This window comes from Colletotrichum lupini, chromosome 2, assembly GCF_023278565.1.
Source record: "Colletotrichum lupini chromosome 2, complete sequence".
Lineage (NCBI taxonomy): Eukaryota > Fungi > Ascomycota > Sordariomycetes > Glomerellales > Glomerellaceae > Colletotrichum > Colletotrichum lupini.
The window spans coordinates 5,636,403-5,659,872 of record NC_064675.1 but is presented as its reverse complement, the minus strand read 5'-3'; the positions used below and the strand labels follow the sequence as shown (position 1 = coordinate 5,659,872).

The 23,470-nt window shown below is 57.3% G+C and overlaps 5 protein-coding genes across 5 annotated transcripts; 3 read left to right on the top strand and 2 right to left on the bottom strand.

Moving 5' to 3' along the window:
- Window positions 1-1,218: 1,218 nt before the first annotated feature.
- CLUP02_04033 (major facilitator superfamily transporter) lies at window positions 1,219-3,010 on the top strand (the record flags this gene model as incomplete). The annotated part of the gene is made up of 2 exons (XM_049283050.1): window positions 1,219-1,879; window positions 1,926-3,010. The coding sequence occupies 2 exons, from the start codon at window positions 1,219-1,221 to the stop codon at window positions 3,008-3,010; spliced, it is 1,746 nt and encodes a 581-aa protein (XP_049140193.1).
- Window positions 3,011-3,244: 234 nt separating this feature from the next.
- On the bottom strand, window positions 3,245-10,441 carry CLUP02_04032 (NOL1/NOP2/sun family protein; the record flags this gene model as incomplete). The annotated part of the gene is made up of 17 exons (XM_049283049.1): window positions 3,245-3,700; window positions 3,757-4,108; window positions 4,157-4,350; window positions 4,406-4,433; window positions 4,460-4,687; window positions 4,803-4,840; window positions 4,900-5,140; window positions 5,196-6,694; window positions 6,742-7,158; window positions 7,228-7,321; window positions 7,373-7,552; window positions 7,779-9,026; window positions 9,075-9,623; window positions 9,725-9,947; window positions 10,002-10,188; window positions 10,260-10,296; window positions 10,377-10,441. The coding sequence occupies 17 exons, from the start codon at window positions 10,439-10,441 to the stop codon at window positions 3,245-3,247; spliced, it is 6,036 nt and encodes a 2,011-aa protein (XP_049140192.1).
- A 3,863-nt stretch (window positions 10,442-14,304) lies between these two features.
- CLUP02_04031 (uncharacterized protein) lies at window positions 14,305-18,040 on the bottom strand (the record flags this gene model as incomplete). Its single annotated transcript, XM_049283048.1, has 6 exons — window positions 14,305-14,555; window positions 14,627-14,798; window positions 14,847-14,930; window positions 14,976-16,179; window positions 16,228-17,492; window positions 18,032-18,040. 6 exons carry the CDS (start codon window positions 18,038-18,040, stop codon window positions 14,305-14,307), a joined length of 2,985 nt encoding a protein of 994 aa, XP_049140191.1.
- A 699-nt stretch (window positions 18,041-18,739) lies between these two features.
- CLUP02_04030 (calcineurin-like phosphoesterase) lies at window positions 18,740-19,960 on the top strand (the record flags this gene model as incomplete). Its single annotated transcript, XM_049283047.1, has 1 exon — window positions 18,740-19,960. The coding sequence occupies one exon, from the start codon at window positions 18,740-18,742 to the stop codon at window positions 19,958-19,960; it is 1,221 nt and encodes a 406-aa protein (XP_049140190.1).
- Window positions 19,961-19,990: 30 nt separating this feature from the next.
- On the top strand, window positions 19,991-22,806 carry CLUP02_04029 (uncharacterized protein; the record flags this gene model as incomplete). The annotated part of the gene is made up of 4 exons (XM_049283046.1): window positions 19,991-20,104; window positions 20,179-20,241; window positions 20,391-20,835; window positions 20,885-22,806. 4 exons carry the CDS (start codon window positions 19,991-19,993, stop codon window positions 22,804-22,806), a joined length of 2,544 nt encoding a protein of 847 aa, XP_049140189.1.
- Window positions 22,807-23,470: the final 664 nt, after the last annotated feature.

Below are 23,470 nucleotides of genomic sequence, written 5' to 3'. Positions count from 1 at the left end.
TTATCACCGGGTGTCCAGATCTGGGAGGTCCGTAGAGCGTAGCGCCAACAGACGATAAGCCCCTGGTTAGTAGTTCATCCGTCATGTCGTTTGCTGCACAGCTGCATCTGCATCGTATGTTGGTGGGATGCCGTTCGGACGGCGTTGGTGGTCGACGATGATGAATCCCTTGCCATGAATCAGTCAAACATATTAAAAGAGTCGGCCTCCTCGTAGTAGTCCGACTGCGAGTGCGTGCGCGTTCGTTTGGGGGTGAGACGAAGTTGAGCAAAGTCCGAAATGTCCTGTCTCAAGGCTTTGTAATGAGAAAATAGGGGGACAGACTGATACCTAGTCGAAGGGCTCGAGGCCAATAGTCTCGAAATCCGTTGGAGTTGGAAGGGTTGCACCTCGGCACGGTGGCCAGGTCCGCCGACATCCCGGTTGGTGGGTCCCCGTTAGCGGGCCGCCAGCCCATGAAATATCGTCTCTGGCACGTTGCCTCGGCGAACTAGGCCCGGTGTGGCCGTCCCTTGGTTTCGCTAAACCACGTCATTCCGCCGTGCATGCGGCGCAAGCGGGTACGTACCTGAAAGAGAAAAAAAAAACGGACGGAGGAAAGAAGAAAAGCTCTGCTCCGATCAAAGTAGAGATCCACTCTGCAGACCTCAGCTTGCGTTCGTCCATTCCCTGCACAGCAAACCACCTGCCATCGCATATCTGACAAAGCCAAATCGTGCGGCTCCTGGCCTAATCCCGTCTTGTGACTCCTGTCAGATCCCGCGCCAAGTATTGTATCAGACTGCCTGCAAAGCGTTCGATCCTAACCCGAGCCGGAGATAAGTGACCCTCCGCTGGTTCGTCCCCGTCCTCTACGACCGACTCCGTGCGGTTTAGTCATGGGAAATGGGCGTGCGGAAGACAAACCGCCCGGGTGGGCTTGCACCGGTGGATCAACACCACCCCCCCTGGCCGATGGAGATGGGTGTGTGTGTTGATACGGGCACCGACGAAGGGGATGGAAATCTCATTGGAAATCCCCACCCAAGACCAAGTCCGGCCTACGCAGTATATAGACGATGGGCCGTCCCAAGTCTCCGGGTTACGGATCAGATCTCTCGCTCATCCGACCTAGACTTCAGCGCCTATCGTAGCATCAACGACGATCGTCATCCAAGCACAGTCCAACACTAGATAAGCTTAATACCCACGAGGACAGCCAGCCAACCGCCAGTCACCATGGCGTCGGCGCCGCACTCATCATCATCGTCCATCACGGCGACCGAGGCCGATGTCGAGGCCCAGAAACCCGTGAACAAGGCCAACTACTTTCACCTCCTCTTCGACCAGGCCGGCGTGACAGAGGCCGTCCTCCAACGGAAATACCCCGGACAAGGCACCCACGAGGCTCCCTTTGTCGTTGACTTCCTCCCCGAGGATGCCCACAACCCCCAGACCTTCCCCAAGTGGAAGAAGTGGACTTACACCATCGAGCAGGCCATCGCCACCCTGGCCGTCGCCTTTGTGAGCACGGCCTTCTCTGGAGGTATCGCAGAGGTTATTCGCGACTTCAAGGTGTCGACCGAAATTGGTATCCTGGGCGTCTCCCTCTTCGTTGTTGGCTTCGCCGTCGGTCCTCTCATGTGGGCACCCCTTTCTGAGCTGTACGGACGTCAGTATCTCTTCATCGCCACCTACATCGCCCTCACTGCCTTCAACGCCGGTGCCGCCGGTGCGCAAAACATTGAGACGCTCATCATCCTACGCTTCTTCGCCGGCACCTTTGGTGCTTCGCCTATGACCAACGCCGGCGGTGTTATTGCCGACATGTTCAACGCCCAAGAGCGCGGCCTGGCCACGGCCATCTTTGCTGCCGCTCCTTTCCTCGGCCCGTCTATTGGTATGCTCCTTTGCCCGAGTCTGTAAGTCCCAGCTAACCATTATAGGCCCCATTGTTGGTGGTTTCCTCGGCGTCGCGGAAGGCTGGCGCTGGATCGAGGGCCTCATGGCCATCTTCACCGGTGTCGTCCTCATCGTCGTCGCCCTGACCGTCCCCGAGACGTACGCGCCCGTCCTCCTCCGCCGCCGCGCCGATAAGCTCGCCAAGATCACGGGCAAGAACTACATTTCAAAGTACGAGGCCCACGCGCCCCGCAAGACCGCCGTCGAGCAGTTCAAGGTCGCCCTCTCCCGCCCCTGGATCCTCCTCTTCAGGGAGCCCATCGTCCTCTTGACCTCCATCTACATGGCCATCGTCTACGGCACCCTCTACATGCTCTTCGCCGCCTTCCCCATCGTCTTCCAGCGCGGCCGCGGCTGGTCCCCTGGCGTCGGCGGCCTGGCCTTCCTCGGTGTCGCCGTCGGCATGGTCTTTGCCGTCGTCTATACCGGCTTCGACAGCCGCCGCTATCTCAAGGTCTCTGCCGCCCACGGCGGCTTCGCCCCGCCCGAGGCCCGTCTCCCGCCATCCATGGTCGGAGCCTGCCTCCTTCCCATCGGCCTCTTCTGGTTCGCCTGGACCAACGGCCCCGAGATCCACTGGGTCGTCTCCATCATCGCCTCGGGCTTCTTCGCCGCGGGTCTCGTCCTCGTCTTCCTCAGCTTGCTCAACTACCTCGTCGACTCGTACGTCATCTTCGCCGCCTCCGTCCTGGCCGCCAACTCGGTCATGCGGTCCCTCTTCGGCGCCGCCTTCCCCCTCTTCACCACGCAAATGTACGAGAACCTCGGCATCCACTGGGCCTCGTCCATCCCGGCCTTCCTCGCCCTCGCCTGTCTGCCGGTCCCCTTCCTCTTTTACAAGTTCGGTCCCGCCATCCGCGCAAAGTGCGCCTTCGCCGCCGAGGCCGCTGAAGTGCTGGAGCGCATGCGCAAGACGCACGAGGAGGTCAACGAGGATGACGCCATGGCCGAGGAGCGGGCGCACGAGAAGGAGCACAAGCGCAGCAAGTCCGTCTCTGCCAGCGACGGCGGTGTTTTGTCCGATGACGAGCGGACCGTCCAGGGTGAGCCTGAGACTCCCAAGGCTTAACTTAGACGACGCATAGATGACATTTCTTCACTACGTATCTGGAGATGGGAGCATGGATAGACAATGATACCCGGAGCGACACGTGTCACGGCATGATGTTAGCATTTGCAAGGAGTTTTGGGCAGTTTTCAGAGCATACTAGACAGGCCACAGGAGCCGACATTAGATACCAGATAGACCCCCCCTCATCTGTATAATCATAGAGTAATAGATCAACACTCAAAGTCAATCGCCCTATAATTCATCCCGCTCCCGCCCGCCAATCTTGATCTTCAGCCCCGGAATGTTCTTCACCTTGAGATTATGCGAGCTCAGAACCCTCACGTTACTCTTCACCGACCCAGCCTTGTCGTCCACAGCCTCCTGCCCCGGCGGCGTCCACGGCTTGACCCGTCCCTGCCACACGTCCAGCCCCCACCCCTGCAGCTCGCGCGGCGTAAAAGCCTTGCCCTTGGGGTACGGGTAGATCCTCCCGTTGGAGACCTGGTGGACCGCGCCGACGGGGTACGCGTCTTCGGCGACGTCGGGGCCGAGGCCGAGCTTGGCGGGGAGGTCGGGGAAGCGGTTCGGGTCGACTGGGACGGGTGTCAGGGAGGCGTACTGCTTCTTTGCAAAGTCGTGGAGGTCTGCGCGGATGGAGGCGCGGGTTTGCGGGGAGGGCGAGAAGATGTAGACGATTGGCCATGCGCGCTGTGTTTCGTCAGTATTCTTTATAGCTGCTTCTGCTGTGACAAGGCAAGACATACGTCGACGAATCGCTGGTGGTTCAAGGGCGTCAGCTCCGCGATGACGGGCCTGGACACTTCCAGGACCCAGCCCTCGAGCCCGTCTGCCGCGCTCCGCGTGTGCGTGCTCTCGTCGTCGCGTTTGCGGCACACGACCTTGGCGTCCGCGGATGTTGGCGTATCGACGATGCCAAAGGTGAACTCGGCCCAGTGCTTCTGCGCTACGGCCTCAAAGGCCCGCCGGAGCGCCGGCTCATCTGGACCGAGGTGAGCTACGCAGACAAAAGCGTCGCTATTGCCAAAGGACTCGGCTTCCTCGATTGAGACGCTGGAGACTTGAGGCCGTCGGGCGCGGTCGCTGAAACGTAGAATTCTGGTGGTAGACGTGTTAGCTTTGCTGCGAGGAGGGCTGCAGACTCACTCGTCGCTCGTTATAGGACCTAGGTAGTCTACCGCCGGCTCGCCGTCGCGCAAGAGCTTGACGGAGGGGTAGGCGGTCGCTGGCACGTCTACGCAGTGGTCCTCGGCGGCGTCCTCGATCCAGGCCATGGGGAGGTTGGCTGAGGATTGCGCTGCTTCCCACTCTGCCGTTAGGTGCTTGGAGATCTCTGGAGACTGCAATCAACCTTTTGGTCAGCAATATGACCACACCCTATCGAGTTCATCCTACCTTGGCACCTACAACTGTCAGCTCATGTCTACTTTATCCGTCAGATGTACTCACAGGCAATCAACCTCATCTCGTTGCTGAGCGGGACCTGGTCCTGCCCCGCCGCCCCAGGTACCAATGGCACCAGGAGCATCCACAGAAAGCGATGAGAAACCATTTTCTCTTTCCTTGGTGGTTTTTGGAAGGATGAGAGGAAGAGATTGATGGAATAGAAAGGGTGGGATGTCGTCGGTTACCCCTGTCTGATGGGCGACAGGGATTGACTCCTGGACAAGGTCCAGGCTTGTTCAAGGTCACATTGCAGGGAACCACGACTCTACAGTACTTTTTCTATTATCAGTTATGAAGAAAATCCCGATCCAAACGCCATTCTCAATATACAACAATCAACGGTGACTCAACATTCCTGCCCTTGTTCCCTTTGTCGTTCGGTCTCTGCCGCATGCATGACAAAGCGGAAATGACGATATTCATAACAATGTGAAAGCGGTCACCAAGTGTAGCCCGGTGCACCTACGAGAGGAGGGCAAATCTACCGAGGCTGAGAGAAACATAAGGCACGCAAGTTGGAAAGACGGAGCAGGGAAGGAAGGCTCGAGGCAAAAGTGTTGCCGGGAAGGGCTGAGGACCCGCTTTCCTGGAGATAGATGTTGTTCCTCGAGGAGGAAGGAGCAGGTCAAAGTACACACGTCGTGGCAGATACGAAGGAGAGCCCGAGTAGACTGATAGATTATCCTATTACAAGCACCACCTCTCTTCCATAGAGCCGACCTAGTCAAACCCGTTCCACTCGTCCTCGCCGCTGCCTTCATCGCTTGCGTCCTCACTCTCCTCTTCACTTGAATTCTCCTGCTCGGGCGTGCTCACATTCGCCGTCTCCAGTACCACAGGCTTCCCTGTGCTCTTGAGCACCGGCATCCCAGCCATATCCCTCACGATCCGTCCTTCGTCGTCTCTCAAGTACGGTCCATCCCCGTCGACCGTCTCCTCTCTCGCAAACGCAGCAACGAAGAATCCCATTACGCCGTGACCGTCGCCCTTGTACGTACGAATACACGCTTCCGCTACAGTCTCATCACCTCCAGCCGCCTCGGGCAGTCCACGGACGGGCCACTCCCGCATACCGCGGACCTGCTTCTGCCTCGGTAGGATCGTCCAGCCACGCTCTTTCGCAACCTTTGACGCGAGGGCCTTGATCACCACGCCCTCATTCTCCTCTGCGTGTATCGAGCAGGTGGAGTAGGTGATCTTCTTGGCACCGGGAAACGTCATGGCGTGAAGCAGAAGCGTCAGTTGGAAGCCGGCTAACGCGTCCAGACGCTTTTGCAGCTCCTGCTCCGACTGAACCTCGACCGTGTTGCCGTCATCATCGACCATCACCGCACCGGGCTCCTCCTTTTCGTCCCGCTTGCGCTTGCGGTCGTCCTGTTTGGACGGCTTTCCCTTTGTGTTCTTGGATCCAGGCGGGCCAGAGACTTCCGGGAGATGCAGTTCTGGCATCGAATCACGCCCTACGATACCGCTGCCAGAGCAGCTGGGGTCCAGCAGCAGGGCTCCGACATCTTTGTATGTGTCAGACGTGGGGTCAACGTCTAAAAAGTCCTGACCAGGACCAATCTTGGTCATGCCTCGACTGCCAGCAATCCTGACCATCTTCTCCAGCGTCTGGGCCCTCTTGGAGTCCCTCTCGAACGCAAAGATGGTCTGTTTCTGGGCTCCCTGCTCCGGTTCATGCGACTTGACAATCGCTGCGAGATGCGTTGTCTTATTCCCCGGCGCCGCACACGAATCGATAACGTCGCCGTCTTCCGAGTGCGGGTCCAGAAGGTATGCTGGAAAGCAGGACGCCTTGTCCTGAAGAATGATCTCGCCCTTGAGATAAGCCTGCGTCTTGGTCACATCCGTTCCAGGCGATGCCGCGAGGAGGTAGGGGATGTGAGTATCGATAAAGATGGCTTTTCCCGTTGCCTGCGTCACGGCCTCGATGGAAAGCGCTCTCTCGTACCCCTTGAAAGTGGTCTCAAGCTGGTCCTCCACAGTACTCTTGAGCACGTTCACCCTGATCCATCGAGGGTGTCTTCCTTCAGGGTCCGCGTTGGCGTTGACGTCAGCCCGCAGCAGTTCCAACGACGACACCTTCCTCCTCAGGCGGGCGCGCGTGAGCTCAGAGGTTAATCTCGCCTTGTGCCGCTCAATGGTTGTCCTGAGACCGTGAGACTGGGGCAGCGCGATACCCTTCTTGGCCAGGAGGAAGTCGTGCACCAGCAGTAGCGCCAGCAAAGGTGTAAGCTGCAGAGTCAGCGACAGTCAACGACTTGACGATGCAGCAGACTCACCTTGCGCTCATGGCGCAGAATGTCCGCCGCCTCGATGACCTCCTTCAAGATGGCACTCCACTTGCACGTCTCCAGTGCGAGGGCGTAGACCTGCGCTGGCGGCGACTTGAGACCTTTTTTGCCAAAGACGCGACTCTTTAAGCTGCCGCCGTGGTCGGAGCTCGCCGAAAGAATGTCGGCAGCCTCGTGATATAGCGACATAGTGCCGGCTGTCCGTGTATATTGACGTTGGTCACCGCAGCCGTGTCTCGGTGTGCGGCTGTGGGGTATCGGCGGATGAGGTGAAGAGAAATTTCTACAGTGGGCATCGCTGGCTCGGAGAATTTGTGGGGACCGGCGGCAGTGGACGGGCGTGTTGATTGCTTGGCCAATTGAGACTGTCACACACGCACCTGTCTCGATGTGTCCCTTGCTTCGCTGAGAAATGGTCACTGCGACTTGTTAAATTAACTTTTGAGTCGGCATCTGGATCATGAGTTTGGCAACGCAATTGAATGAGGTGGACTTGTTTCGCGTGGACGAAATAACCTTAATTTGACGTCCAGGCGCCAATTTGGTGGGCCTTACACCTCTCACACGGCTTACTTGTCAGTGGTGGTAACATGGTTGGCTCAATTGTCTATCTGACTACCAAGCAAATAACCACCTCTCAAAACCCCTTCCCAAATGCGGTGCCTCGTCTGCAGAGACCCATGTAAGAATCGAAATGTATGTGTTCCAAGGTACAAACAAGAAGCGGAATCCAGTTGCCCTTGAGCTTGCTCGTGTTCCCCAAGCTTTGCTTTCCCCCGGTTCAAAGGTGTGTATGTAACTGATCATCATCATCGTCAAAAAAAAGAAGAAATTGGCGCGAATGCTCGCGCATGAAAATGGGGATGCTTTTCCAAACAGCCCCGCCGAGTCCCAGTGTCCAAACAAAACAACGTCTCAAACTCCCATCCCAGCCACGGCCCTAGAATGTCTAACGAAGAAAAGTTTGATACAAGCGCAACCAAAACGCTGGCGGCGCGCATAGGTTCGATGGACAAGCCGCTTACTTGCGGTTGCTGCGGTGGCGGTGGAGGTGCTCGTGTTCGTGGACGTGGCGACGGGCCTTGTAGTTGTCGGTAGAGCCGGCGGGGGTCGCAGCGGCCTTGGACTCCTCTGCGGGAGAGGTGACGGTGACGGTCTTGTAGACGGTCCTGGTCTTGCGGGAGCACCCAGATGCCGAGGGCTTGGGCGCGACTGCGTTGGTGGTAGGGACGGCGGCAGCGGCAGACGTCTCAGCAGCCTTGGTGCTGGCCTTCTCAGGGGCGACCTGAATGGGAAGCTCGGAAGAAACCACGGCGGATGTCTTGGGGACTTCCTCCTGGCTGACGTAGCCAGAGGTGACGGGCTTGCTGGCAGAAGGCTGGACGGCGGAGGGCTTTGCAGAAGCAGCCGTCGCCGCAGACGAGGCAGAGGAACCAGAAGGGTTGGCAACAGAACCACTGCCGCTACCGCTGCCGCTACCGCTGCCGCTGCTGCTGCCGCTGCTGCTGCCACCGCTGACGACAGCACCGAAGGAGGTGAGGAGGTTGTTGCCGGGAAGCTTGCTCATGAGACCATCGACAACTTCGTCAACGGGAGAGGAGGTTGTGCAGTCCTTGTTGGTGTTTAGGCCCTTGAGGAGACCAGGGCACTTGTCCATACCAGAAGAGCCGGCGTTGCAGTTGTCAATGATTTGCTGGAGAACGGTCTCATCCCAAGCAGCGATGAAGTCGGCGTGGAGACTGTAACCAGTGGCATCACCGTTGGAGAGGACAAAGGGCTGCGAGCCCTGGCCGGGAGTCCAGCGGCTGGCAAACTTGGGAGTGTCCCAGTAGACCTCGAAGAACATGTGAGGAACGTGGATCCATCCGGCAGGGCAGTTCTTGCGGCGGCTGTTCGACGCACCCTTGTTCGAGGGCCAGGCCATGCTCTCGTAGTCGGTCAGGGCAGCGTTGGGGTTGTAGCAGGAAGGCATGTGGACATCGGCACGGAGGGGAGAAGCGTAGCCGTCGCAGTTCTGGTCGGGGAAGCCGACTCCGGAGCCGTCATTGTTGGGATCGACGATGCCGGCGGTAGTGCCGTCAGAGTTGGCAGGGTACGATGGCGGGTTGTAGTTGGATCTGGGGCAAGTCCACTGAACAGGCTGGATGGAGCCGTCCGCCGGCTCGAGGTTCTCCTTGCCTCCAGACGACGGGGCAACGCGAGCGGAGGAATTACCGCTAAAGATCTGCAGGCCCTTGGGGAAGGCCTTGATCTCATCATCGGTGCCATCGAAGCTGGGCGGTGTTAATAGAGGATTTAGCCCAGAAGACAGCTATACTCACAAGTAGTAGACGTTGACATAGAAAACATCGACAGCCTCAAACTCCTTGGTCTTGGGGTCCTGGAAGTAAAGAGACGGGAACCAGTAGGCGCTGTTGTCGCCGTTGATCATGGCGTTGGTGCACTTGGACTGGGATAGAGTCTCGCCAGTGGCCGACATGCCAAAGTTGCTTCCTCCCATGACGCCGTGAACGTGGGTCGCGGGCTTTCCGGGGTTGATGATGGGATCAACACGGGTCTTGACGAGCTGCTTGTTGTTGAAGCGGAGGACGGCAAAGGTTCTGTCATCGGACTTGGAGCCGGCCGAGGCGGCGCCCAGAAGGGCAGCCAAAGTAGTGGCAGCGGAGAACTTCATGGTGGTTGATCGTACGGTTGGGTGATTGTGCGGTATGAGACGGGTATCAAAGTGGTCGCTGGGACTCTTGCTGGTTGAGTAGGGACTGTATGGGTGCTGATACCGGAGCACCTGGTGAAGTGAAGGGTGTATATCGCGACTCGGTGAGTGACGAAAGTGGTGAGTGAGTGGAATGAGACAGGTCAAAGAGGGCTGTCTAGAAGTTGTAATGAGAGGACGTGCTCAGCAAGCTGTAGCGTTTTGTGGGTTGAAAAGGAATGATGAAAGGAGAGAATAAAATGCCCAGCAAGTGTCGACAGGGAAAAGTGGTGGAATGGAGAAGGTGAGGTCGGGGTGTAGATCCACGGTGGAGGATGGAAGAAGTGGGAAGTAATATATTCATCGGACGGCAGCTGGGACCTAGACCCGGGCGGGACGGGGGGCACACCGTGAGTGGCAGTTGGCAGGCTACGGCGAGGTACCTTGGATCTGGGAAGGGGGCCCGGGTGGTAGGAAGGCACTAGCAGGGTGGCCAGGGACGCTCAGCCGTGACGCCATGGAGTGTTCGTGGTAGTGCCATCTGGCGATGAAGTACCCGAGCACAGGGCGATAGCAGTAAATGTACATAAGGTAGGTTGAGCGTGGTGAGGAGGGTCGCACCTCGACAACGTGGCAGTCAGAATCAAGATGAAAGTACCTTGTGTTAAGATGTATGCCCAAGCCATGTACTCGAGAGATGGGATGGACAGGGACATGCTTAATTTCTGGTAACCTCCAGGCTGCTATTTTCGAGTACATGTTCGACACAACCAAGGAATTGTCCGCATTATTTCTAAAGGGAAAAAGAACAGACAAGAGCCCAGACGAATCGCCCAGAGTACATTACAGCACTACAAAAAGCTGAGAAGAAACGAAACGGCGGCAAGCTGACGACCCCTTGGACCCCCGCTCATCTGATGTCTGCACTCACGCACTGGGTAGGAGACGGGAGTGCACAAAAGTTGAGATGGTGTGCTGCACGGCTGGTTCCTGCATGGTGCATAAGCGTGGCCGACTTCCCATTGGCTGAATGTGATGTCCATCTGCCAAAATTGTGCAGGCCCGAGGTCAATTGTCGCTCAGTGTGACGCCGGAGCTGTTCTTAGCACGAAGAAAGGCACGCTGACTCGCCCCTGGTTTCTGGGCTTCTTCTCTCGCTAGCGTTTGTGCCGCGCGACGTGGCGTCCAGTCAGCTTTCACCGAGACCACACCACGGAAGAGGATACCCAACTGCCAGCCGGCCTCCTGGGCAAAGGGCTTCAAGTGCCCGTTTGTGGCGCTGCAAAAGTTTGATTTGGCGGATCAGAGGCGTCCGCCCGTTTGGAAACACATAGCTGCCAGCACCACCAGGCTCCAGCGACTATCGACGCTCAGGGCTTGGTGGCGGTTGGCACACACACGGGTCGATGCTATATTTCAGGGGCAAAGGGCGTCGTCCATGATCCGGCCCATGACGTCCTGGCAGCCTGTCAAGTGTCTGCCTCTTGCAAGCTCTTGGTCCGTCGTGCATGTCGTGAGGTGTTGATGACGGTGCACATTGCCATGGACTTGAATAAGCAATGCACGCTGCCGATGATTCGGGAATGCTGCCAGAGGACACAAGAAACAGATATTGGCAGCGCCTTCCACAAAACCTCGCAACGTCCCGTCTGTCGTTGCTGCCTCGATGTCTTTGGGAAGGGACAACAGAAGGTTTGCGGTTTACCTTCTTTCCCGCTAACCCTATTCGGGCAAGCGTTATCCAGATGTTTATCCCACTTGCGCAGGGGCTCGCCCTTTCCAAATTGCAGGGTTTGAGACTTTTTCCCAAGAAGCAACGGGCAGGAAGTTGGAGACGGACAAGATAGGAAACCACATCTGAGTCGGCACTTGAGACTTTTTTCGAAAGGCTGGAAAGAGTGAACACAGTTCCAACCGCATCGAGCTTCAGCAACATCACCTGCGAGACATCAAACCTGTCATTCGGGAATCTCGGGGTCATTCTTCCAACTGCATCACCCTTCGAACAATCCCTTTCTTGCCTCCCGACGGAATGGCCATGTCTCTCTCCGTTGTCTTGACTCTGGCTTCCTTGGCCTTGGCCTTGGCCGGGCAAAAGAGTTTTCTAGCTGCATAACTTATGCATCCAACTCGTCGTTCCCCACCTCCATCCCTCGCAAAACGTCTGTTCTGGTCGCGCGACGCTCGATTGGGGCACAATTCCCAGGCTCAAACCACCGAACAATGCCATTCATCCTCCAGCGAGAATGAAGGCGATCTAATAGTCGCTCGCCATTCCAATCCCTCGGTTCCATCCGGTCCAAGAAAGTTGTGACACAATCGGTCTAGCAGAGTCCAGACCTCTGTCGATACCCCCAAAGGCTGGGGATCGGCCATGACAGATCACAGGCCTGCCCACGAGCTCTGGACTCTATACGTAGTAATCTGGAGGTGTCGACTGGGTCAGCGGCTGGTGGGGTTTCGAAACGCCTGATCCTGGCGCTCATCCCATGTTAACCCGTGTGTTCGAGAAAACAATCACGGACTGCCCGGCAAATCATGTCCTCCCGAGTCGGCGGCGCTCCTGCGGGGAGATTGACTGCTGCCTCCGGCTGCAACCTGGCATCAGTCCCTGACCATCACACCGGCACTCAACTGCGACGAAAATTTCGCATGGCTGGAGTCGACCAGCGCTAGAATAATGCCAAAATTCATGTCTCCGGCAACCTGCTTGAGGGCTGTTCCGATGTGCAGTATGCACCACCACCACTTCGCGCATTGCATCTATAGTCCCCCGAGAACACACATGACACCTCACTGGTGGTTCTTGGAGTGGCTGGGAACTGCGTGATGCGTCTCCGACCGGGCGAGAATCCAGCTGTAGCTTTTGGCTTCAAGAGGCTTTACCGGAATGACGAAACATCGCCGTTCCGAAGGCTTCTTTTTGTGCGCACGCGCGGGATAATTCCACACAAAGATTCCTCTTTTGGTCTTCTGTCTTGAATTGCAACAGTCTCACTTCGACACGCGCCAGGTTGTCTTCAGCCAGCCCCGGAAACAGTTGGATCAGAGACATACTCAATTTTCTTCGAGCAGTATCGCCGATGTATCTTGGAATAACAACGGCCTTGTCTGGGCAAGGGCTCACCGACAAATCCACCGTCGTCAACACCGCCTCTCTTCGTCTCCAAATTGAACGATGCCCGCTTCCTACCAAGTTGACCAGCCCTGGGTTCACAACGTTTGCATGGGGTGGTACCGCGCCACGGTGGCTCTCGTCGGGGTCTCAAAGTGCCAAGAGGTGGAAAACCAGGTTGCGAGTAAGTCCCAAGGAAACAGGCGAGATGACTGACGGTCGCGCCTGGCGATACGAATTCTCTTGACATAATAGCCCATATAGCAACAAGCTCTCTTTCCTGGGCAGAGGGGCTCTCTCCCTTTGCGTCCTGGGAGTCCCCCCTGAGCCGCCGTCTGGCGGGAAATCGGCTGGCGCGCGCTTCCAAAACGCCCGGTCTCCAATGGTGGTCCGCTCAATTAGACAATCGGCAAACGTGAGCCAGAAGCCGCTACTGGGCAGATTGAGGATGAAACAAATTGTCTCTCGACGCCGTGGCTACAAAGCATTCAAGGCAGCGAGGCCATCACTGGCATTTCTGCGCGCCATTAACACGGACATGCTTAGCGAGCTTATCTATTGTGCGTTCTAGTCGCAATTTGCAACGCACCTCTCGGCGACCGGCAGTTTGTCATGCACTCTGAGCTTTCTTATTCCTATTGGAAGTTGCGATGGTCCTTGCTAGCCAAAATGTCAGTCTGTCCCCGTCTGCACCGCAGGGACAGATCGACGGCGCCGCACCATCCCGAGCCGTACCAAGGCCAGACGGTGCCATCTCATCTCTGGCAAAGTGTCGCCTCTCCATTACTAACCCAAGCTCTCAGGCAAGCACAGCCGAAAAGATCAACGTGGCTTGCTGCTCCCCGGGACGATGACGGAATTACACCCGTCCCGTGTCCAAACCTCTTGTGAGGGATTTCTCTCAAATCGCCATCCGAGCCCGACGCCCCTTTGTGAAATCAATCTGCTCCCGTCCCTGCGTGTGCGGCCTCACTAGCACGTCACCATCAATCGCCTAGCTCCATTGTTTACCTCCCTTGGCAATCCCTTCCCCCTGGGCGCATCTTGCGAGTAAGCTCGTGCGTGCGCGCCTGTTTGGCCATGTGCCGCGTTCCCGGCCTCCGTTGATAAGGGCTTGCGTCCGGGCTAGGGCTGGCAGTCACGGTCCCGCGGGGATTACTGGTATCAACGGGTAGTTGCGTAAGGCCTCGGAGGTGTTGCGCAGGTATTAGTGTTGCCCAGTTTGGCGGGAAAGGTTGTCCCGACGCAAGACTTTATCCGTCTAGGTTGCAGGTTGAAGTCTTGAGTTGTTGTGTCCCTCGAGAGTGTCTTGGTCCGGGAACGAATCGTTTGGCAGAGACGGCTCTGTCATGTTCTGGCCCGTGACACTGTGGCTTTGGCCTCCGGATAGTTGTGGCAACGGTGACAGACTCTAGATGTGCCGCATAGTATACGTCTGACAACCTCACATGGCACAAACCGAGCTATGTAACATGGCCCTTCGCATAGCTTGTATATGCGTGACGCTGCCCCTCACTCGACGACCTAGCAAGCTGTGAATGTGCTTTGTTGTACACTATCTAGATATACATTTCGTCCTGAAGCACATCGTGTGGAAAGAAACATCCGCCACTATATCAGCTGCACACTTTGCGCAGCCATATGAGCACCCAACCCGAGACAGATTCAGCGATTGATCCAACCCGACCCTCCACCGGGACGGTGCCTCTCTACTCATCGGCAGACGGCATCGTCATACCCCTCTCTATCGGTCATCCTCGTGCGGCCAGCAAGCGGCAACCTCGAGGTCGCCATTCTGGTCCACCTCGAAGCTGAGGGCGACGGTACCGCCAAACTCGAGCGGGCTGCCCTCCCACACAACAATGTCGCTGCTCTTGGGCAGGCCGAGAATGTCCTCGACATTGCCGGACACGAGGCGAATGGCTTCCTTGTCGCCGAGGTTGGCGTACTTGGCGGCCCACGCGGCTTCGAGGGCGAGGTCGTGGAGGCGGTAGTCTGCGGGCATGACTGGCCATTTGTTAGCTCTTTCTGTAGACACATATCGCAGCAAACATTATGCGACTCACTGTCCGTGACGATGGCGACTGCAAAGTAGACGCCCGCCTCGCTGAGGATGCGGGCGACGCTCGGAGTCAGGGGCGGGCCCACGACGGCATCGCGGTGTCTATAGGAGGAGGGCGCGGGACGAGTCTCGGTGAGGATGAGCGGGATCTGGGACTTTTCGAGCTCCAGGGCGACCTAGATCTTCGTTAGGCCTGTACTGCAGCAGCATGTGTGCGTACTCACCAAGGGCGCTTCGGCACCGCCTTGGATAACGATGTTGACGTCGGGAAAGTCCTTTTTGATGTTGATGATTTGCTGAATGTCCCACTGCTCCTGTTAGCTTCGTTTTTGATATGCTGAATGCAGACTCACATGGTTATTGGCATTGATCACGAGCGGGAGCTTGCCTGACGCAACCTCGCCAAAGGTCGTCTCATTGTGCTTCCCCTGGCCGTCGGCGAGAATCTTGCGCAGCTTCTTGACAGCGGTGCTGATGGTGCCCACGCTCTCCTTTGCCTTATCGTCAATGGTAACGTGAAGCGCCACCTCGGGCCGGAAGACGCCGCCGTCGAGGAGCGTACGATCGGTGCGCGTGAGGATGCCGACGCTGACGCCGTTGACAAAAGCACCGCCCTCGGCGCTAAGGGGCGGCGTGATGGCGCGGGTGATGCCGCCGAGGCGCGCGCGGGCAAAGGCCTTGCCCTCCAGCTGGACGCCGTACTTTGCGTAGTCGAGGTTCTCTGGATCGTTCCCATCCTTCTTCGGGTCGGCAAAGCCGTCTCCGGTGGAATCCTCCGTCGCAATCTCAACTATGCCGAGGGAGGCTGTGAGGGCCGTCAATCCGGGCAGAACGTGGCCGTTGGACAGGTCGATGGTGGTGACGTCGGACTTGGATGCCACCTTGGCGATGGCCGACGAGCATTTGTCAGGCGAGCTGAGACAGGCGACCTTGCCGCTGTTAATCACGAGAGTAAAGTTCTCGCCGCTGACGTCGCGGAAGACCGTAGGCACCTGAGGGTGGTTTTCCAGGAATGTGCTCGTGATACCGTTGATGACGAAACTGGACTTTGACTTAGCGGTCTTGCTGCAGAACGCTTCCCTCTTCTCCGGCTCCAGCTCCGTTCGCATGTTGGGCTTCACGGGGAGGGTCTCCTTGGTCGATGCTTCATTAAAGGCCTTGCCCATGCTCTCCTGAACAATGTGGTGCTTCAGCTGGGGGTTACCGTCAATGTAAACTTGCAGGGGAGTCGCTCCGATAGAAAGCGGGTGGGCATCCCAGACAACCAGATCCGCATCGTAGCCCGGACGAGCGTAGCCAACACGGTAGCCCAGGTCGATGGCTTTGGCGGGAATAGAGGTGACTGACTGCAGAGCCTTCTCTTCTGGTAGGTGGAACGCGTGGCCGACGCCCGCTTGGAACATGATGTACTTTGCGTTCGTCTCTGGCGCGGTGTGGTCTGACTTGTAGGCTACGGGGATGCCATGCTCGTTGAGGATCTTGCCCGCAGAGAGGCTCGGTGCATAGGCCTCGAACTTGTACAGACTGAACTCGGCAAAGGTAGCGACGGTGACGTTTCTGCGCTGGTTAGCATGGTTCACACACGGATAGGATTTGGCCACCTACTCGCCGTACGCCTTGAGCATCTCGGGAACCTGCCAGGCCTCGAGGGCGTGGTGGAAGGCCCGGACGCGGACGCCGTACTCGCCAGTGACTCGGAGCATTGTCTCAAAGTCCTCGGGGAGGTAGCAGTGGTTCTGCATGGAGACTCGGCCGCGGAGCATGCCGACGGTGGACTCGAGCTTGAGGTCGGCGGGAAAGCTGCCAGAGTCTCGGACGAAGCGGTCCTTGACCTCATCAGACAAGGTCGACACAGTGGCGACGCTCTCGCAGTACTCGTCCTGTTTTTGCATGTGCTCCTTGGCCTTGGCAAACTGCTCGCGGAGGATGAAGGCGTTGGCCATGCGGGTGTGGCCATAGACACGCTTGGGGTTCTCGCCGCAGGCCAGCTTCATGTATCGATGGCGCTCCTCGACGGGGATATCACGCTCGAGCAACAGCTCCTCAACGACGTACTCGCCCAACTCTCCCGACTTGAGGACGTTCTTGATCACGGTACCCTCTCCGCCCATGATGTTGGCGGAACCGGGCAAAATGAGTGACGTGGTGATGCCGCCGGACATGATGATGCGAGTAGCGTCATCGTACGCCTTCAATGAGTCGAGGATACGCAGCATCGGGGTGAGCGGGCCGTAGGTCTTTGTCATTTCATTCTCATCCTCAGTGACGGACAGAGCCGGCCACAGGCTCGCGGCATGATGGGAGTGCATGTCGACCAGACCAGGCGTCACGAAGCGGCCGTGTAAGTCGTGTTCGGTGGCACCGTCAGAGCTGATGGACTTGGAAGCCGTTGTTGCGAGCTCGGTGAACAAGCCCTTTTCAAACTTGATATCCATTGGCTCGGGCGCAATGGACTCGCCGTCAAAGAAGGTCATGTTGCGCAGCACTACCGGCTTATCTTGGCCGCGGACAGCGTTCCATCTCGAGTTGGACTTGCGAGTCTCTGGCTCGGGGCTCTTTGGAAACGTCTTGAGAGCAGCGCAGTACTTCAAGGACTCATCAAAGCGGGCCAGATGGGCCGACGGAGAGGCATGTCTCGCAGCATCGCGGATGACAGTCTCTCGTTCAATGAGGAAGGTGTGCCAGGCGAGCAGGACGCCGATGAAGACGCAGACGAGCACGCGGGGCGAGATGAGGTTTCGGAGGAGAGTGCGGCGGGGCCGGATGCGGGGATACGCGGCGGCCTCGTACGGGGGCGGTACCTGAAAAGAGTCCCGGAAGAGGTCCGCCTCCTTGGAGGGGATGTGTGGTTGTGTCATTGTAACGCGGTGCTATGTCGCGAGCAATGGTGACTGACAATTGGGGGCAGAGGTCAAGTTATGCAACTGAGGGACATCACATCATCGATTTACAACGAGTTCAATTGTCAGATCGGAACAACTTTTGATTGCGAGTCCGAGGTAGGAGCAACGGCAGCTTGGACGGGTTGGGAAGGTGCAATTGAGTTGCTACTGGAGCTGTGGAAAGCTTGGATACGGGGTCGCATGTACTTTGTCCGATAAGAGACGACATCTGTTAGCGACGTCTATGGTATCAAGTGCTTTCAACTAGCAGGCAGCGGAAGAGGGTACTTTGACCCACTGAAGCTTTATCGTCGACCAGGAGCTTCGTTGCAGGGAAAGTGCAGGGGACTCCACGACTTTCCAGGGGCCTCTGTCTCACGGAGTGATGCAACTCGTCAGTGGCATCGTGAGACGACGCGTCCAAATTAGTAGAGGCGTGTACTACCAATCTGGCCCTACCACGGCGATGCCCAGGATAGACATTTCCAAAAGACCAAATCACCAGAGGCACGGAGGCACAGACACACCCGGGTCATTCTCGAGTCGGGTCGTTCAGCAAAGTTTGTCCTGATGGGAGGAAACCCGCCGGACCGGCTTCTTGACTTTTATAACATTGTTACAACTCCATTTTAGACAAGTCGGTGGGCTGCGAGCTGGAGTTCCAAGCTATCGTGATGTCGTGCCCCCTAGCGCCAATTGCCGATGGCAGGTCATTCAGATGAGGCGACGCGAAGAACAGACGAGCATCCTGGCACTCGACTACACTTGATGATTTTGTCACTACTACAGTACGTATCCAATGGGCGATGATCCATATGGTTTGGTTTGGTGACACCGGGTGGATGTTTCTGCACCATCTGCACGTCCTTCCCGCCCGTCTTCGTCTCGTCTTTCCCGGTTGGCTTGGGCCCCTCGGTTTTGGTGGGACTATGCCCCCCAAAAACGGCATCTGCCACAGTGGGCCCGTTTTGGCTCTGTTTGGGATTGTTTGGCCCTTGGAACCCCAGCTGCATCCAGCACTCGAAGCTCCCCGGGCGGAAAATCACCTTTGGCAATCTGCAGGGCATCATCTTTGATACCATACCATCAACTTTTCTCTTTCTTACCACTTCCACTTTACCTTCAATTGAATCGTTTCTCTTGTTGTTTTTTGGCTGGACTCCAATCATCGCGCGGATTTGTCTTTCATCAAGTTTCCATCTTTTTCATACCCCGCCACTGTACAACACTCCATCATGCCGGAATCAAAGCTGGAGCAGGCGGTGCAGCCGCGCCCGCCGCAGTCATCCTTTCGACTAGCCGAGAGGGTGTGTCAGCTCGTCCTGGTCTTCTCCATCAGCTTCGCGGCCATGTTCATGATGATGACCAAGATTTCGCCCGGCAAGTGGCCTTTGACGGAGCCGTCAATAAGCAAGCCAAGACTCAAGGTGTCGGGCCAGCGCGACTACCTCATTGCCATCTTCTCCGATCTGCACTACGGAGAGCAGGAATTTGGCTGGGGCATTGACCAGGACAAGAATTCCACCAGAGTCATGCAATCTGTCATGAAGAGCGAACAGCCCGACCTCGTCGTATTCAACGGCGATCTCATTACTGGCGAGGATACCCACAAGGAGAACTCGACGCTCTACATTGACCAGATTGTCGCGCCCCTCCTCAAGACGAACCAGCGGTGGGCATCCGTCTACGGGAACCACGACTCCAAGCACACGCTGGACCGCGAGCAGCTGTTCCGTGCCGAAAAAGGCTACGACCTCTGTTACACAACGTCCATGGGCGACAATCTCCCGGGCATCACAAACTACTACGTCCCTGTCTACGAGGGAGACTCCAAGGACCCCATCCTGCTATTGTGGTTCTTTGACAGCCGGGGCGGCACTAGCTACCAGACGGATTCCGATAACATGGACGACATTCCAAACTGGGTTGCCCCCGAGACGGCCGAATGGTTTACCAAAACCTACGACGACCTCAAGGACAAGCACGGCCGTGTCATTCCCAGCGTCGCCTTTGTCCACATCCCCCCTCACATCTTTTTGACGGCCCAGCAGACCAACCTCGACCCCGCCAAGTTCCCTGGGTTGAATGCCGACAGCCCGCTAGCCATCCAAGGCGAGGGCGGAGAGGACGCCCCCTTCGTCGAGGCGCTGCTCGAGGCCGAGGGTCTCCACAGCATCTATGTTGGGCACGACCACGGCGACTCGTGGTGCTCGACCTGGCCCGGCCACGACGCCGGACTCGGCGCCGAGGCCCCATTCCTCTGTTTTGCAAAGCACACGGGCTACGGCGGATATGGCACCTGGGAACGCGGCGCTCGGATGATTAAGCTCTCCTTCACGCAGGGCGACGACCCAGACATGTCGGTGGAGAGCTGGGTCCGCATGGAAAACGAAGAAATTATAACGCGCGTAACACTCAACGAGACCTACGGCCAGGACACTTATAATGGGGAGTAAATCAACACACACACACGGGTGGGGATGCACATGCGACAGAATGTCCGAATGACGGCTTTATCCTGCATACTCTTTATTTGGCACCGGCAGAGCTATGCCATGTCCCGCTCCGTCGCACTGACTGGTCTCAAAAGCAAAACATGCGTGGCAAGCAGTCGTCCCGAAGGATGCTGTGCACGCTGTGCCCCATCACTCCATTCCTGCACGCATTCCTCTAGGCTCGCAGGGAAATTGCAGCATTCGCCCTGCGGTCAGCTGCCGTCAGCCAGCCCTTGGCGACCGTGCAAACGCCTCGCGGCAAACTAAAAAGGCGCCAAACAGCCAATTGAGCAATCATGGCAATTGCCATAATACGATTGTGTCTTCCTTCGTCTGTTGTTCCTCGTCCTTTCTATTTCCAAGAAGGACAGTCACGATGGACAGGAATCAGACTCGGACAGAAGGACCGCCGCCGAGATACACGGCTTCGAAGCCGGTCGACATGTCTCGGCAACCGCTGCGATACGCTCGCCGCCCGATTTACATACTCGTCACCTACTTGGTGCTTCTCATCGCACCATGGCTCTGCGTTTGCGTTATTAACCGAAAAACGACATCCGACCCGTGGGGGATCATTATGCGGCAAGACCTCGACTCATATCACCGTTGGATCGCTGCGGCTTCGTTTTTCAGCACTGTGGCGGCTGTTATTGCTCTGCCGTGCGTTGCCGCGCTGTTGGCCTACGGCGCAGTCGTCTTCTCACAGCGCCGATCAAAGCAGCAGACCCTCACCGTGAGGCAGCTGCTTGCCATTTCCGACTTGAAATGGACAGCGTTTGTCTCCAGCGGGCAATCGTCTTCCTATCTCCTGCTGGCCACCGGACTGCTTCTTCTCAGTACGTTACAAGCCTTTTGGGGGTGGCTACTCCGTCTAACTTGCAACAGCTGCCGTGCAGCCACCACTACAGTCACTGCTGATGCCGCCATCGAGCCGCCCAGTGTACTCGTGCGACAGTCTCCGACCATTGAGCAAATGGGACAGAACATGCGACGGCAAGGGACAACCGGCCCAGACAATTGGCAAGGATGCCGAGCCCGTCTTGCTCCGAGAGTCCAATGCATCTCAAATCGTCAACACAGTCAGAACGAAGATGGTCAACATCACGTCAGCCGACATCCAAGAAAACCTGTGGCGAGTCGACGACAACCACCGGAGCTTCGTCACGGGAGAGGACCAGACGTACAACGACTCTTTCTGGGTATCAGCAATTCCCGCTGGCGTCACTACGGGACCTCTCCGACAGCACTCAATTCGGCTCAGCTCAACCGCAGCTTGCCAGGTTGCAGATGAGTACCCCGCCAACTGCGACGGGTATGCAACGTCCCTCCAAGGCTTCGGCATCAGTGTGAGAACGTGCATGCCTCGCAATACCACCAGCTCTGCACCTCGTGGGGTTCCCCCGAGGCGACGCCAAGACGTCCATGAAGTGCTTTACATTGACGCGCAGATTAGTCCAGAGGCAGCAAAGACCCAGGACTTTTTATCGGAACCGGCTCAAAACGTCACCATCAAGTGTGTCGCCAAAACCAGCCGTGCCTTTTTCGAGATTGGCAACCTTCAAACGGGACTTGTTCCATCCGACATCATCAGCGAGTGGCCCTCGGACGAAGACATGGCAGCGCATTTCCACGACTACGATTGGCAGGGTAACCTCATCACCAACAAGTCTGAAGACGACTGGAACCGCGACCGATTCTCCGGCTGGACCTCTGCACAAGGCCCGTTGCGGTCAACAGCCGAGGCGCTCTTTGGCAATGGCTCATACCCACAGGCTGTACTCGATCTTTTGAGTCAGACCTTCCCGGATGGCCAAGTGCCCGACAACACCACGTCCAACAGCGATGCGAAACGCAGGGCGTGCTCTTTGCCGACCCCCCTCGGTGCGTGGCAGCTGCCGTACAACTCTCACAACGACGATTACGACTCGTGGTACTCGTCTATATACCAGGGATGCTCGCTTGCCGAGCTCCCCAAGACACTGTTCCGGATCGCACAAGGCCTTCAGTACGTCAAGGTGGCACAGAGCACCCTCGGCGTCGGCATGTACTTGTCCAACGTGGCCGTCCTACAAGACGCAGCATCCAACGACGCGGCGAGGACCATTTACAACTTGGCCGGCACCGAATTTGTCGCACCGCGGTACACCGTAGGCGCCACCGTCGCCATTAGCTTGCTCATCAGCATGCAAGCCATTGCACTTATCATCCTCGTCTGCTACATTTACAGCCTGCCCACCTGGACCGACACCTTGGACGCCTTTGCCATGATGAGGCTGGGAGCACACTTGAGAGACTCAATGGACTTTCCACTAGTAAGCCGGGCCAGTCGGGAGGAGATGGGGGCGTTGGATGAGACGGATGGACTGCTCGGCGTCGTCGTGCGGGGCGCTGCGGGTAGGTCAGAGGAGGACCTCGAGCTCGCCGCCCTAGCTTCTTCCAACACCGCGCAAAGGAATGAGACATCTGCGCATCAGTATGCGAGTGTGAGCCCGCTATCACCGGCGAGCACGGTCGATCAAGACCCATCGGCCCCGGCCACCCAAACGAGCCATGTGGTGGACGCCACTAGGCCTGGGATGGACACTAGCGAGCTGAGCGAGTACCTCCAAGGGGCCCCGCCGGCGTCCCCCACGACAACAACCACCACTACAACGGTGTCTTCTCCCCGAAGCCCGTCGCCGCCCCCGCCATACCTGCCGGCGAGATCGTCCAACAGAGGCCAGCCGGTGAGGGGGCCGTTTGAGCTGGGGCTGGGAGCCCCTGGGCTCATTACAAGAGCGTTATGGGAAAGGTACAGGCCGAGGTAGAAATGCATAGGGCGCACACGGGAAGGAAAAGTGTGTAAACGGAGTTTTGTTTTGTCACATCTATTTTGATACCCACAGAGAAGAAACATTTTCATCAATACTATATCACCAAGTCTCCGGAATGGAGCGTCACTCTACACTGGTTGTTCGAGACCGCTATCGTGAAGAAAGGGAACCGACGCCAGCGCCACCACGGACGCCGGGCTAAGAAAAGAAGTCTAACTTGTAAGTCGAGCGATCGCCGGCGCGGTTCTGGACCCCGCGAATGTGGATCCCCCGTTCTAGCTCCGTCTAGCCCGCCCTGCCACCGATACAGAAATGCTGAGAGTTTCAGGCAGGAGGATTTCTAGCAACCCCCAAAGGTCGTGCGTTTTGCTGTTTGTTTGGTGGTTGAAAGAGGTACCGCTAACCTGGGGGCTAGCCCAGCTATCCTGCGCTTTAACCGTATCGGGAGAGCTCCCTGCGTCTCAGCTGGCCCGTTTTGGCAACTTTGGGTGGGTTGCTCCGGCACGCCACATTGGACTGGCGTACACTTTTAGACGCGGCGGCGCGTGAAGAGGGAGGGATGGGGAGGGGGAATACAGTCTGCGACGGCCTCGTTGGTAGTCGGAGGATTGCGTTCTTGGTAGTGGAACGATTTGTTGGACTATTTACGAAGCTTCTT